This window comes from Calliphora vicina, chromosome 4 (assembly GCF_958450345.1).
Source record: "Calliphora vicina chromosome 4, idCalVici1.1, whole genome shotgun sequence".
NCBI lineage: Eukaryota > Metazoa > Arthropoda > Insecta > Diptera > Calliphoridae > Calliphora > Calliphora vicina.
In genome coordinates this window covers 95,562,570-95,579,642 of record NC_088783.1, presented here as the reverse complement: position 1 = coordinate 95,579,642, position 17,073 = coordinate 95,562,570, and the positions used below count along the sequence as shown (strand labels likewise).

General features: G+C 30.8%; 2 protein-coding genes across 2 annotated transcripts in view; one reads left to right on the top strand and one right to left on the bottom strand.

Annotated features, from left to right (window-relative positions):
- dtn (transmembrane protein 132C dtn) overlaps nucleotides 1-2,420 on the bottom strand; it is a 343,107-nt gene extending 340,687 nt beyond the window's left edge. The window contains exon 1 of the mRNA XM_065510268.1: nucleotides 2,105-2,420. Coding sequence (XP_065366340.1) covers nucleotides 2,105-2,150 — 46 coding nt within the window. The 5' untranslated portion in view covers nucleotides 2,151-2,420. The remainder of the gene's footprint in view (nucleotides 1-2,104) is intronic.
- A 7,423-nt stretch (nucleotides 2,421-9,843) lies between these two features.
- Spx (Spliceosomal protein on the X) overlaps nucleotides 9,844-17,073 on the top strand; it is a 32,547-nt gene continuing 25,317 nt past the window's right edge. The window contains exons 1-2 of the mRNA XM_065508169.1: nucleotides 9,844-9,982; nucleotides 10,041-10,124. Of these exons, the coding sequence (XP_065364241.1) occupies nucleotides 9,949-9,982; nucleotides 10,041-10,124 (118 nt within the window). The 5' untranslated portion in view covers nucleotides 9,844-9,948. The remainder of the gene's footprint in view (nucleotides 9,983-10,040; nucleotides 10,125-17,073) is intronic.

Sequence of the window (17,073 nt, the reverse complement as noted above, 5' to 3'; positions counted from 1 at the left end):
CGGGAACACGCTGCATAAATATTGAAATGCTGGTTTTGTCTTATCTAAAACTTATACTTATACTTATACCTGGAATATATTCACTACAATTTGTGCAAATCGAATGAGGGACCCACTTTTTATCCTGATTTGACACGGGGAATCCAAAATAATGTAAATAAGCATTTTGAAGTGTTTGTGTTATAGAAAAACCTCGATTTAACTGAATAATTTTTCCGCAAATAAAACAAAAATGGTCTGGGTTTATTTTACACTTTCTAGAAGACATTTTAAAATAGTTTTTACTTTATCTACAAAAAGAAACAAAAAACGGTCAATTATCTGGCGTCCATAGCTGTTCTCCAAATTATAAGTTTCATTCCATGAGCAAACAAAAATGATTGATTTGTAAACTAATGTTATTAATACCTATTTTATGTTAAATTTATTAACAATCATACCAAGTATCATTTGAGTTTGCTTTTACAAAATCTAACGACTTGTGATCAGTGTGTATCCACTTTTAATGGGAACATTTTGTGGATTTCATGTATTTAATATGATAAACCTCAGCCAAAAATATAATTTTACATTTTATCGATGGCTTAATATAGAAAGGTCGTATCTCAACTTTTAGTTACTTTACAGGAGAAGGAAAAACTCAATAATATCAGAAAGTGAAGTTGAAGAAAAACAAGTAAAAATTTGTAATATATTGAAAAATATTTTTAGAAAAGTTGTTTGCTTTATTATAAACCAAAAAATATGCATTCAACTTTATATGTGTTAAGGGTTTTTCTTTCAAACGATTTTTTAAATGAGTTAGGGCTTTTTTATAATTACTGTAACTCTGCTATTCGTCAACATAGGAAACTGAATTTTTTAAGGAGATACGACGTTTCTATATTAAGCCATCGATATTACAGATACCTAGTACATATTAATAATTTTCCAAAACTGATATTTCATTATTTAAAAGCTTTTGGGTTTTTTTTTATATATTTAAAACTGCAATAATCAATAATCAACTGCAAAAATTGCAGAAAAATTTCAATATTAAATATGTGTAAACAAAAAATGTAATTTTCAAAATGATTTCGTTAAAATTTATGTTGTGGTTAGTCTGATTGATTTTATTATATACATTCAGCCTAAGTACAAATTAATCTAATCTAATATATAAAAATCTCGTGTCACAATGTTAGTGTTTGAACTCCTCCGAAACGGCTTAACTGATTTTTATGAAATTTTGTATATATATTTGGTAGGTATGAGAATAGGTCGTAAAGTATATTTCATACCGCTAGGTCATTAGGGTGACCCTATCCAGAATTTATTTTTACCATTTTTTGTCCAAAAGCTTTTTTTCGCATTTTATTTATTTGGCATTAAAAAATACTTATAACCCCAAATTTTCATCAACCGACCCTCACCCACCCGGTACGAGAATATTATATATCATACCGCTAGGACATTAGGATGTCCCTATCCACCCATTTTTTAAAATATAGTTCGCCAAAAAATTTTGTTTTTATTTCTCTTCGTTTGGCATCAAAAATACCTATAATGCCAACTTCACTTAGAATACATTCGCTATTTTTTATTTAACAAATATATTCACTAGAAATAATTTGTATGGCAGAACAACGTTTGCCGGATCAGCTAGTTGTAAATAATAGTCGACTTTATGAATTTTAAATCCACTTTTCTGCTTTTGTAGTTATGCCACTTTAGATATGGTCACTTTAGATATGCCCCATATATAATATAAACTGTTTGGCCCACAGTAAATACGTTTGGCCAAAAAAGCAATTCTTAAAAAGTTTTTAGGTGATTTTTTAAATACATACATAGATTTTCGGGACTTTAAGATTTGATTAATGCAGAGAAAAAAAATTAGGAGATACAAATTTATCAGAAAACACTAGAAAAATTTCAAAAATATAACCATACAACAAAACAAACCAAAATTGTTGTATTAATGTAAAATTATAACAGTTAAATGAAGTTTTGCCATGAAATTCAATATCAAGGCTATGTATGCTGGCGTTTATGTTAGAAATAAAAAGGTGTTAACTTCAAAAGAAAATTAGTATGGATATAATTTAATGATTTAGATACTTACATGGAATTGCCAGTTGAAGAACAAATCGAAATAATAATAAATTCATTTTAATTGTTATTTTAAATACTTTTTAAGATTTTTATAACAATAACTAATAGGTAGTTATATTTAGTTTATGAAAATATGTTTACACACAAAAATATTTTACGAACATATCCTTTATCGATTCATTCAATGAAATGGTATAGACATTTCAAATACTTATATGTAGGCGGAGTACTCATATTGAATTTTTTTAATTTATGTCTCTTTTTAAACACTATGAATTATATTTATTCTTAAATACATTATAAATTTTATTTAGATTTCAAGTTATATTGTAACATTTTTAAGAAAACATTTTTAGATGTTTACATTTCATTTTTTAAGTTAAATTTTTCTTAAAGAAGTATCTATGAAATACAAAAAACAATAGTCGATACTCCCATAGTTGAAATATAAGTATTGTTTGATATATATTATAATACTACGACTTGTTGCAACTGTTAAGAGCGATGTAAAAATGACTATCGCAAACTTTAATTATAATCTCTACTACAGTATGTCTACACGTAACATAATAACGAACTAGCGCCAAACGAAACATATTAATTGTTGTTTGACATAAATTCAAGTTTTTCATGATTGTTGTAGAAATAAAACCAACAAATTTAAATTTTTATTAGACTAAAGGGCACCATACACTATCGAAATGCTTGATGTAACTTTCGTGTACGTGTAATTTGATGTACACTTGATTGATGACTCGTCAATCTGCATTTTATTTTTGATTTTGTGGTGTTAACACCAATAGCGGGAATTATATTTAATTTTCACTAAAATGCATTTAAAAACGTCAATATCGGATGCAACTTTAATTGCAATAACGACAACATGTTGAGAATAAAGAAAAAAAAACATAAATAATAAGTGAAATATGTAATAAAAAAAATTATTCTCTGTGTCGGATGACTCATTGATGAAAAATCACCATACACTATCAAAAAGCATGCTAAAAATCAAAATGTTTTTGATCAAGATGTATTGAGAAGGTGGCAGCGTAACTACAATACAAGAACAATAGTCATTTTTGTTTGTGTAAAACCGTGTAAACTGTCAAAAAAAATTCACAAAAACGCACTTTTATGAATGAAAAATTTTCTTTTAACAATTTTAAATATACTCACCAACCAGATTCTCTGATGAAAGAGTAGATTCGTCTAAGACTCAATCCTGATAGCTCATCTAAGCATGATAGGAATGGTAATCCGAGGATGCGTTCCCTCAGGTTTATCAGAGCCGGCATTGGCAGAATAGGTGGGACACCGTCTCCTCCTCTTCTTCATTGTGACAGCTCCTACAGTAGTCATTGTACCGTAGACCCAAGGCGAATTTATACAAGGTGGAGTCAGTCAAACAGCTGATAATTTTTTTTTCGCTTTTTGTTTCTAACAACTGTCAAAGTTTGTTTTTATATTTAAATATCTACATATTCTAAGCTTATTAAGAAAATATTTATTGTTTACATAAATAAGTAAAGCCCTCACTATTCAATTATCTACACTATATTAAGTTTAAATACTTATTTGTTTAATTATTCATTTTGGTTTTTTGACATTTGTTAAGACCAATCGTTGTTTTTGTAGAACTGACACCACCTTGTATGAATTCGCCTTGCGTAGGCCCAATCTCCTAGCATGGTAGACAAAGAAATGTGTACAAAACAAACAAATAAATTTGTAAGACAATTTTATGTGGCACAAAATTTTTTAAAATGGAAAATTATAAAAATGTATGTATTGTTTACGTGTAAATTTTAATGAAACAAAATTCTTGGTTGTTTTTTACATTTGCAAAATAAAACTCCACATGTACAATGGCAATTAAAAGTGAAATATTACAAAAATAAATGATTGCATCAAACTAAATCGGAAAGAAATTGAATTATTACAAATACAGAACTATATTATTTTCTGTGTCGTGACGCCTCTGTATACTTTGTGCCATAGAGCTTGAAGAGTATTTTGATAGTGTATGGTGCGCTTTAGTTACGGATGAATCTGTTGAAAACAGAATTTTGTCCGCAACGTTAAGTGACAGCTAAAACAGCTGATATCATATACAGACAAGGGAAATATTTATTATTTACAAAAGAATAAAAAATTTGATATTTTCAAAAAAAAAAAAAACATTGAAAATTTTATAAGATATATATAAATTTGTACAGATGTATGTAAAAAATTTAATTTTAATTAAATCTTGCAAATGAATTCATTAAACAATATATGTATCTATTTATAAAAACGTTCACAAAAAACACTAAAAAAAATCACCACGTTGGTTTTTTTGTTCTTCGGAAAAACTAACTACAAAATAACAGCCAAGGCGAAAAAAAACAGCTGATAATTTTTTTTTTGCTTTTTGGTTCTAACAGTTGTCAAAGCTTGTTTTTTTATCTACATATTCTAATCGTATTAACAAAATATTTATTTTTTACACAAATAAGTAAAGCCCTATACAATTATCTACACTACTTTAAGTTTTAAGACATATTTCTTTAATTTTTCATTTTTGTTTTTTGACAGTTGTTAAGACCAATTGTTGTATTTGTTGAACTGATAGCACCTTGTTTGAATTCGCATTGATAACAGCCTACAGAACGGTATACAACAGAACGCTAAGACTAATGGAACCTTATAGCCCATTCACATACACTCGATTTTGAAAATCAACTCGATAAGCTACATGTCATATAATTATCATGTGATTTCCCATAAATTTTTTCAAACAAAATCGATAATATTAAAATCACGTCGGAAATCATTTAAAATACAGGAATCATGCTGTAATTTTAGTACAAAACAGTGGCAATACCACAAAGTATACAGAGGCGTCACGAGACAGAAAATAATCTCGTTTTCTATTTGTCTTTTTCTTTATAAACTGCCCTTTTCAACGTTTTGTTTTGATTATTTCTTTGTTTTGATTACAATACTTTGTCTACCATAGATGTTGTGTATAGCGCTTTGCTTTAACACATCACTGATATTGTAGTACAAAATATTTGCTATCCCTTTTTAAGAACTGCCCTTTATTCCAACAAACATTTAGCTTTGATTTCAAATTAAAAATATAAAATTATCATTTTCTTTCCCAATCTACCTCAAATCAAGTTTAAATTTTAAGTTAAATTTGTTCGAGAAAGACATGAGAATAACGTTTGGGATCGAAATATATAAATAAACATTTGTAAATGTACGAATTTGTATTTGATGGGTTATAAATAAAATACATACAAAATAATAACAAAAATAAAATGTCAAAAAATTTTAAAAAATTATATAATTTTTTTATGTAATATGTGTATTATTTAAATTTTAATGGAATTTAATAGCTAAATATAAACGTAAACAATAAAAGTAACCGGGACATCTAAAGAAAGAAAGTTGTTTGTTGTGGAAAAATGGAAAAGATAAGATTAATTAATAATAATTACGATATTTTGGTACTAATTTTATTGATAACTGTTCAATAATTGCAAAATCTCTACCAATATCTTGTAACTTAAACATTTTTTACTTTGTGACGAACTTTTTTACTCGGCGAAGAACAGCTGATGCTGTTGTTAAACGAATTAAAAACAACTTCAGCTAGTTTTATATTTAGAGTCGACTTCAGCGTCAGAAGTATACTTTAACTTGTCTATGATAGACCTAAGGTCCACTCTTAAGTAAAGTCGAGTTTAATTCTCTTAAAATGTACTTTATTTTTGACTATGATTATGGGCCAATGTTTTTAGATGATTCTTATGTCTAACGTCTTTGTGTGTGCAAATTTTCAAATATATATATATATATCTTCTATATATATAAAAATGAAATGGTCCATGTATGTAATGGCATCACGTGGGACCGGCTGAAGCGATTTGGCAGTTTTTTTTTGTATTCGATTCGAAATTTTCAAGAGATGGTTTGTAAAGAAAAAAAATTTAATTATTGAAAGGCAATTCTTTTCACTTCTCATTTTTCTTAATAAGAGACATTTTTTTGGGGAAACTAACATTAGCAAATATCTTCCGGGCGAAGCCGGTGCGTTCTGCTAGTATATATATATGTGTAAGTAGTGTGTGTATCAAAATAATGTCAAGCAAATCGAGTCAAAAGTTATGTGAACACATTTTTGACGTAGTATGTGAATGGGCTATTAAGGGTGAATATTTCTGCATTTCGATTACGTTCCAGCATTCAATTACGCACAAATCGAAAAAACGCATTCCAAACAAAAACTGAATCGAAAGAAAAAGAAGGAGACAAGAGTAGGTTCAATAGAAACATTAAAAATTTGGAAAACTTGTAAGCATTTTATAAAAAAAAGTTTTCCACAAGGTGGCTAATGCGTTATAAGCGACATCAGACTCCTCCAGTACTCATCCTAGCACGTTCAGTTTGTTAACAACTTCTTTCCAGAATGTATGCACTTCTTTGGAGCGCCTATGGTATCCACATAAATATCTTCGTTGTCATTTGTCAGCTTTTCATATTGCTCTGGTGTTGTAGTTTTTGACCTGCAATAAATTAAATAAAACTGTTATTTAAAACCAATAAAATTTATAATTAATAAAATATTTATTGCATTTTACAATTACACTTCACTTTTTGTTAAAACCAAAAATAACTAACTTAGACCCCTTTCAGACTAGGCAATTTAGTTGCGCAAGTCTCTTGCCCAACAATAAAACAGAATACAAAATTTTCTTCTCCTTAACCCGACATTACCTCTGCCATCCACAAACACAAGAGACTTGCGCAACTAAATCACAAAGTATACAGAGATGTCAAAATTGGAGTTTCAAAAATTCAAAATCAGATGATAGGGCAGTTCTCTTAAAAAGGGATAGCAAATATTTTGTACTACAATATCAGTGATGTGTTAAAGCAAAGCGGTATACACAATGCGAATATGGTAGACAAAGTAATGTAATCAAAACAAAGAAATAATTAAAACAGAACGATGAAAAGGGCAGTTTATAAAGAAAGATACAAATAGAAAACGAGATTATTTTCTGTCTCGTGACGCCTCTGTATACTTTGTGACTAAATTGCCTATTGTGAAAGGGGTCTTAGACAAATATATCTACAATCGAAATCACAGAGTTTAACAGATATGTCAAATTTGACGTTTCAAAAATGCAAAATCAGTTGTTAGGGCAGTTCTCTTAAAAAGAGAGAGCAATACATTTTGTACTACAATATTAGTGATGTATTACACTGCAGCCACACGATCAAGTTTTTCTTGATAGTCTCTTAAATTTGTCAAGGTGGTGTCAGTTCTACAAAAACCACGATTGGTCTTAACAAATGTCAAAAAAACAAAATGAAAAATTTAACAAATAAGTATTTAAACTTAATATAGTGTATATAATTGAATAGTGCGGGCTTTACTTATTTATGTCAACAATAAATATTTTGTTAATAAGCTTAGAATATGTAGATATTTAAATATAAAAACAAGCTTTGGCAGTAGTTAGAACCAAAAAGCGAAAAAAAATTATCAGTTGTTTGGCTGTGACGTAGGCAGCACGCAACTTAACAACAATTTTAGTAAAAATTGGGTTAAAAACTGTAATCAGCTGTTTTCTTGAATGAAAAATTGAACACCAACTTGAATGAGAAATTGAATGCAAGTTCGTTTCAATTCTTAAAAGTATGACCCCCATTTTCTCAATCTCTGGTTATTTTTTATCGTGACGATAAACTGACAGTTCTCATACAAAAAAAATGTTAATTGGAGGTTTATCGTTACGAAAAACGATAACCAGATATTGAGAAAATGGGGGTGAGTGTATTAGTAAAAAAGTGTGAGTGTATAAGTTTTAATACACTCACACTTTTTTATCGTGTAACCCCCCAAGTTAAAGCAAAACACTATATACAACACGAATTTGGTAGACAAAGAAATGTAAACAAAACAAACAAATAAATTTGTAATACAATTTATTCGTTTTGTGGCACAAAAGTTTTGAAAATTATTAAAATTTGTGTATTGTTTACATGTAAATTTAAATGAAACTAAATTCTTGGTTGTTTTTTACATTTGCCAAATAAAACTCCACATTTGCAATGGCAATTAAATGAGAACATATTGCAAAAATAAATTATCGCATCAAACTGCTGGCAGATAATTGTGTAATTTTATTGTGGGGCGATGATGCAAACTCATCTCCAAAGAGCTTTTCCTGGGGCGGTGAGTGCCTCAACAAGTGATTTAAACTTATAAATTAAAATTAAAACAAATTTTTTTTTCTTATTTACCAAAATCGCAAATCAATTGAATTATTGCTGCAGAAAAATAAAACCAAAACAAAATGAAAAGGGCAGTTCATAAAGTAAGAGACGAATAGAAAACTAGATTATTTTCTGTCACGTGACACCTCTGCATACTTTGTGATCGAAATGCAGAATACATAAAATCGAAAAGAAAAATTTGAAACGATTATTTTTTATTTAACAATATGATTTTTTCCTATTTATTAATATTTGTATAAATTCAAGAAAATTTATTGTTAGGTAATAAGCTAGTTCCTATGCCTATTGAAGTTATTAAAATCTATGGGAATTTATCTAATTTAGAGCACAAAATTACTTAATTTGGCTCGGTCTGAATAGTCATATAGTTTGTATATGGGTAAAAGAAAATGCAAAATTATTTTTATTATTTTCGCAAGTTTTTGATTGATTCATATTTATTTCTAAGAACAATCTAAAACTTTCGAAAATGGAACAAATCAAGATCCCATTAACAGTTTATATTTTCATAATTTTTTTTCTGTTAATATTCATATTTTCTGTATTGCCGGCCCAAGGCGAATTTATACAAGGTGGAGTCAGTCAAACAGCTGATAATTTTTTTTTTCGCTTTTTGGTTCTAACAACTGTCAAAGCTTGTTTTTATTTTTAATTATCTACATATTCTAAGCTTATTAACAAAATATTTATTGTTTACATAAATAAGTAAAGCCCTCACTATTCAATTATCTACACTATATTAAGTTTAAATACTTATTTGTTAAATTTTTCATTTTTGGTTTTTGACATTTGTTAAGTCCAATCGTTGTTTTTGTAGAACTGACACCACCTTGTATGAATTCGCCTTGGTCTGAATGGAGCTTTATGCATTAAACACATTCAAGACAGCAGGCTACCAACTTCAATCTGTCAAAAATAAAATGCACACGTTTATATGGAGACGATTATTTTAACGACAGCACAGCTACACGGCCACACGACTACTCATGCGGATGTAGCCGAATTAGGCTAATTTCTATTTTTGTCAACTACAAAACAGAAATAGTGTTGCTAATATAATAAAAAAATGTAAATCAAATTAGTGCTTAAAAAAATATATTTTTTTACTTAATTAAGAGAAGTTGATAACCATATTGAAATAAATTAATAAAAGGTACATAATTAATTATAACCATATATATATTTTTACTCAAAATAATTGTTTTAGTCTTAATTACTTTGGAATTTTGTACGGTTATGTTTTATTAAAGTGGTACCACTGAATTATAAATCAGCTGTTTACTTTGTAGCTGTCGTCTTTAAAATAATTCAGTAGCTGCCACACGACTACAACTGTAACCAGCAGAATTTGTGTTCGTGTAGTCATGTAGCCTGTTGTCTTGAATGTGTTTAATGCATTACAATCCACATTAATCATAAATACTGTAGTTTGGCAACACTGATAGTAAAATACTCAGTAACCAAATATTCGATTCTTTTACAACTCGACTATTTTTAATACGTTTTGCAAAGTTAAACACACTTTATTTATTTATTAATACAATTTATTAACAAAGCTTAATGGCTGCTGGACCTATTGCCGAAAGGAATCAAGGTACATACGTATTTTTAACATGTTTATAAATTTTCTTAAATTTCAAATTTCATTTAAGATGCTACAATATATGTTGGTGGTCTTGATGATAAGGTGTCTGAAACATTATTATGGGAGTTGTTTGTACAAGCCGGTCCTGTAGGTAAGATTTACAAAGAAACGAAGATGTTAGGACTCTGTATATTAGAGTCTAAAATTAATGTTACAAATATTAGTCCAGCTATTTAATAGCTATAAAAGATGTGTTTGGCATCAATCCAAGTTTTCCAAAATTGTTATAAAAATAAAACAAACAAATTTCAAGTTTAAATTAGAGACAAAGATCTCTTTTTATTGTTAATAAATATTACCTCGTAGAAGGAATATATTGCGTTTTCTTAGTAAAATGCACGTAGTGCTTATGTCGAAGACAATTTGACAAGTGTTTTTTAATGCTAAAATAAGCATAATATGGTGGCAAACAATATTTAAGGACCCGTTGATGGTTTACTCGCTAGAATCTAGTAAAATACTTCCAGCAAAGTTGCATAAAAAAGGAAGCAACAATAGATTCTAACGTTGTTAAAAATAGTATAATACGTTTAATGTAGTTATTACCAAAAGGATGCAACCTAAACATTGCCGGCCACCTTGCAACACTAATGTATGTTGTAATGTTAACAGCATAGGTATGGCTTTTAGACAGATCCATAAACTGAATGGTTTTTAGACAGATCCATCAACTGAATGGTTTTTAGACAGATCCATCAACTGACCATTAAAGGCATTGTTTTTATAAAGAATATAGTAAAATAATACACTAGGGTAAATCGTAAATATATTTCAATGAGCTTTTTTAATGATGATGTAAATATACAATTCGAATGTTAGTTAAAATGTTGAATTCATTTGTGTTTAATTCATATATGTAGATCCATAGTAATAAAAAGAGGAATAATCAAATGACAGCATTAGGTCTTTTAGGAAATCCCGAGTTTGTGAAATACCATTAACTGATAATTATATAGAATTAACTGGACCTGTCAGTATCCAGCCAAAAATTGTTCTCTGAGCCAATAATGACCCTAATACGTCTCGTCGAATTTCCGGTAACATAATTTGCGGATATAAATCAGCCCCAATAAGAATATCAACAGGCCGGCTATGGAAAGGATTGGAATCTGCCAAATGAAGATTTGGCAATAATCCTTTAATGTCGGCGTTTACAGAAATCGAAGGCAAATTCTCCCATATATCTGCCAAAACAAAGGCGGTTATATTCAGTACTTCAGTACTTCAGAGATCTTCTCGAAACTACAGAAACCGCATTATTTACGCCAGAAACTTTAGCATTTGCAGAATGCGTGGGAAGTTTAAACCTTTTTCGTAATCGATTACTAACAAATGAACATTCCGAAGCTGAATCAATTAGAACAACAGTTATTTTCGTTCACAGCTAAAATTCGGTCAGTTATTGGAAGACTCTTAAATCGTCGACAAGTGCGTAAAAAGTGAGATTGGTTAGGACATAAAATACAAGAAATATTCGAAGAAGTAACATCGTCAGAAGGTACAGAATATTTCACGTGGTTTGACTTTGTTTCCAAAACGTTACCCTTAAGATTGTTAAGACAGTCCAATGTCAGAATTCTTTCCGTCAGAAAGTTATCCAAATCTTGCCAAAGGGAGAGAGCCGTCTTGTTCTTTACACTGTGTTCCCAAAGAGAAACTGTCGATGAAGGAAGTCTTTGAATGCATATAAAGACGATAATTGGGTCCCAATTATCCGTGGACACTTTATAAATAGAAAGGGATGTAATACAACTATTAATACCGCGTTTTAAGGTCTTAAGTCCTGCACTAGTTTCCTTGTCAAAGGAAGGCAGAAACAGAAGTTTCAGTTGGTTGTTTACTAACATACGAGGATTCTCATATGCAATCTTAAGATCCCGCCAGGCTACTTCAAAGCCCTCATTACTCAACGGACTTTTCAAATAAATATCTTTAGCTTCACCTTCGGTCTTACGTATTAAAAGACAAAGGCGTTCACTTGCGTTCGGTACCGATTTAAATTTGCTCACCTTCTCATTAATCGAACCTAAACATTTCATATAGGCTACGTATGTGACCTGATATTTAGACGCAGCTACATCTACATCACTAGGCTCTGTATCAGAATTCTCCAAAAAATCCAAACAGGCCTCATATGTTGTTTTAACTTTCTCCCATAACAATTTTATTTCAGCGCTCTGAACCTCCAAGGTATAAACATTATCAATATCCTCAGGAAAATCATTAAAATTTGCCTCAAAAGCAATAAGAATATCAGATGCTCTAATGAATCTATTAAGTGGAGTTATGGGCATTTTCCTTATTCAATTATCGACAATATATAAAAATTTATTACAAAAATATAAAAAATTTAACAAAAATATATCCCGAAACTATGTTGTAGTCAAACTGACCGACCGTAGGGTGACCAATACAATGTAAGAAGAATATATTATTGTTATTGTAATTTACAGATGGAAATCTGCAAACAAATAATCGCACAAAAGAAAATGTAAGAAATACTAATTTTTATTTATTGTCCGTATAAATTAAGTTTTAAACAAATGAAATAAATTGTGTCACTATTTTTTAAAACCGAAGAAATAAAACACAAATGAAATGTGTATGTGCGTTCGCGTTAAAATCAAACGAATTTTAATCACTTCACTTTAGCTCGCAATTGAAATATATTTACGTACCTTATTTTATGAAAAATAAATATAAATATATTGCCGGTGGACTGTATTATTGCCAGGGGATGATGAAGTCAATGATGCCCAAAGATCCAGTACTCGTTTAAAAATCCGGTTCGCTAGGACCAAATGTTTGGCATCAATCCAAGTTTTCCAAAATTATTATAAAAATAAAACAAACAAATTTCAAGTTTAAATTAGAGACGAAGATCTCTTTTTATTGTTAATAAATATTACCTGGTAGAAAGAATATATTGCATTTTCTTAGTAAAATGTACGTAGTGCTTATGTCGAATACAATTTGACAAGTGTTTTTTAATGCTAAAATAACAAGCATAATATGGTGGCAAACAATATTTAAGGACCCGTTAACGGTTTACTCGCTAGAATCTAGTAAAATACTTCCAGCAAAGTTGCATAAAAAAGGAAGCAACAATAGATTCTAACGTTGTTAAAAATAGTATAATACGTTTAATGTAGTTATTACCAAAAGGATGCAACCTAAACAAGATGCGATGGCTTTACGGTTAAAAAACAGTCTTCCTATCAAGAAAATGTTTTGAAATTATTTTATATCTAACGACTAAAATCGCAAATAACTTATAATATAATTTTTCTAATTACGGTATATGAATAAAAATTCCCCAGGAGTTTGTTCCTTGGGAGTTTTTTTTCCCATTGAATTTGAATAGGAAAAATGAGAAAAGGGAAAAAACTCCCGGGGAGTTTTATGGATTATTATTATTGTTTGGCATTAATCCAAATTTTCCAAAATTGTTATAAAAATAAAACAAATTACAAGTTTAAATTAGAGACGATGATCTCTTTTTATTGTAAATAAATATTACCTCGTAGAAGGAATATATTGCGTTTTTTAGTAAGATGCACGTAGTGCTTATGTCGAAGTCAATTTGACAAGTGTTTTTTAATGCTAAATTAACAAGCTTAATTTGGTGGCAAACAATATTTAAGGTCCCGTTAACGGTTTACTCGCTAGAATCTAGTAAAATACTTCCAGCAAAGTTGCATAAAAAAGGAAGCAACAATAGATTCTAAGGTTAAAAATAGTATAATACGTTTAATGTAGTTATTACAAAAAGGATGCAACCTAAACAATTATAGTGTAATTTTCCGTTCCTGTTTGCGTTTTATTACATTTGTGTTGAATTATGGTTAATTGTTGCCTGATTCCTATTAATAATTTTTCGTCCTTAATCTATATACAGAATCATACCACACATTTCAGGGCCGATATTATTTACTTTAAAAATATGTTGTCTGTATGTTACTGAATCTGAATCGGATATCATTGTTATTACAACCATTGCTAGGTGTTGATTAAAAAATCAAGGTTTGCGGTTCACAGTTTCAGCACGCCATTTGTAGGTGTCTGCAATGAGGGCAGTTATCCCATTTTGTCTGCCATATCATTCCCGAATTCCGCATGTCCATAGACATTAAGTCAAAAGTAGAGACTGGTGTATAATTTTCCATGTCCAACTTTCGTTTATTAAGGGCCACCCTAATAACACAATACATACATAAATAGTTACTACATATGGTGTGTATATTTTAGAGAAAAGGAGAAAAATAATTATAAAAAATACGATAAATTACTACAGAGATTTAAGCTGCTGATTTCTATTTTGAATTAGCTGCAACAGTTCCCTCCATCGTAAACGAGTTCGGTGAGTCGAGTTTACTTTCAGAACCGCTACTTACATCCAATACTGCCAACTTTGCCACAGGGCGTTCAAGGATACTATTCCTTGTTTTAACCGTCGCTCTTCTTACTTGGCCATCATTGGCTACCAATGAGTCAGTCACAATTCCTTTCGGCCAAGAATTTCTAGGAAGATCTGGATCTACGATGGCAACGATATCGCCAATTTTAATAGGCGGCTGCTTAGCAAACCATTTACTACGACGAGAGATGATGGGTACATACTCTTTAAGCCACCTGCGCCAGAAACGATCAGCAAATTCTTGTGTTTTATACCAGCGTTGTCGAAGGTCTACGTTTTCATTTTATATCGGTTTATATCCATCTGATGAGCCAATCAATAAATGATTTGGTGTAATAGCTTGATCATCGCTGCATTCAAGAGTGACGTATATCAGTGGGCGACAATTTATTATAAACTCTACCTCACACAGAGCACTTTTGAGACTCTTATCGCTAAAATTCATTGATGGAAATAGGTATACTGTACAACGTATTTTTTATTGATCTGACCAATCTCTCCCAGGCACCACCCATGTGTGGTGCAGCTGGAGGATTAAATTTCCATTTTATTTGTTCAAACGTGGATTGGATGGTTGAGATGTTTACGTTTTTGAGTTGGCTACACAATATCTTCTCAGCAGCTTTGAAATTTGTCCCGTTGTCTGAATAAATTTCTCTAGGCGTACCACGTCTAGACATAAAATTTCTTATAGACATTATGCACGAGCTTGCGTCTAGACTGTGTGCTACCCCGACATGTATGGCACGAAAGGTTAAACAGGTGAATATAACACCCCATATCTTCTCGCGTCTTCTGCCAACTGCTACATGCATCGGACCAAAGTAATCTAATCCTACAAAAGTGAACGCACGTTCGAATGCAGCAAGTCTGGCCAATGGCATTGGTGCCATTTGTGGTAGCTGTGGCGTGGCAAAATTTATTTTGCACCACTGACATGTTCGACGAACTTTTCGGAACAAAACGCGTAGTCGAACTATGTAATACAGACTTCTGATTTCGTTTAGTGCTGTTTCATGTGATTGATGACCAAATAATTCATGGTAGTGTCGGACCAATAACGTTACGTGGTGGTTTTCAGGTAGCACAATAGCGTCCTCGTGATTATTAAGATATTCAGCTCTTCCTCGACATCTTATAACGTCGTTTTTATCTAAATAAACATTCAGGGAAATTAGGTTACTTCCTCTTTCGAGTGGCTTGCCGTATTTTAAGTTAGATAGCTCTTTATTATATTCGGTTCTTTGGGCATATTTTATTAAAAACGTTTGAGCCGCTTCAATCATAACGAAGTCGACTTGTTGCTTCTTGAAAGTTTTTTGTTTCGCCAATTGATTTAGTCGGTTGCAGAACAAAACAAGTAAGGAAGTAATACTAAGTAATAATAATACCCTACACTTAGTAAATGAGCAAAAACATTTTTCTTTTAAAATTTCAATAATTTATATTTTTGAGTGATTTTCGGAAGTAGGCCTTATATGGGGGCTATGACCAATTATGGACCGATCACCATGAAATTAGGTCGTGTGATTTATGTCTATATTAAAGTTAAGTATGTTGAATTTTGTTTGTATACCAACATTTTTAATCGATTTATGCACGTTAAAGTGATTTTCGGAAGCTGGTCTATATGGGAGCTATGACTAATTATGGACCGATCGTAACAAAATTTGGTGACATGAATTTTGTGTATATAAAACTTATTTGGAGAGGAATTTGTGGAGAAACATATATAAATTAAACATTTATGACCGATAAAGTCCAATTTCGGGAGGACATTTGTATGGGGGCTAGGTGAAATAGTGGACCGATTTCAGCCAGTTTCAATAGGCTTGGTCGTTGAGCCGAAAAAATAATATGTACCAAATTTCATCGAAAGGGAATGGCCAATTTCCAATTATCTGCACCTATTAGTATTGTTGGTATTGTATTGGTAATCTTGCTAAATATATATATTTTTTAGCAATATCAACAGCATCAATTGTTTGTGCCGATAGTCCTAAATTATCAATAGTATGGACGTCGTTTAATAAAAATTTGTTGCCATTGTTTACGTTTGAACTCGTAATTGTTGCTTTCAATGAGTCACTTTCCATACGTGTCCATCTCAAGCATAGGGGATCGCTTTCACCTTCAAAACCTAGATCGTCGAAAGTACTCTTCTCAAGTACTCTTAAAAATTAACCGTTTTAGTTTTATGTGGACCATGAATATTTATGGGGATTATTCGAAATAACGTTTGGGATTCGTCGTGGTTGGTGCTGTGTGCATTTACTATCGCATTTTGTTGTAAATTTGTAACGCTGTTGGCAGCGCTGCTTGCTACGGAATTTTCGAGGTTTGTGTTAACTTTTTTCGGGTCTACCAAAGCACATACGTAGGGTCTGAATAATTTGGGACAATAGCAATTTATTCTTCACCATCTCACGAGCTTTACCTTTTAGTGCCACTTGGAGTCTAATTAAATTTCCAGCATTTGAGTAACCTGCCACAGTGGTGCTGTTTTCATAGCTGCTAATGAAGAGTGGCCAATCTTCTAATTTTATGCCGTTACTTGTGATATTGATGTTATAACCGTTGCTGTCGCTTTGGATGATTGTACAACAACCTGTACAACAACCTG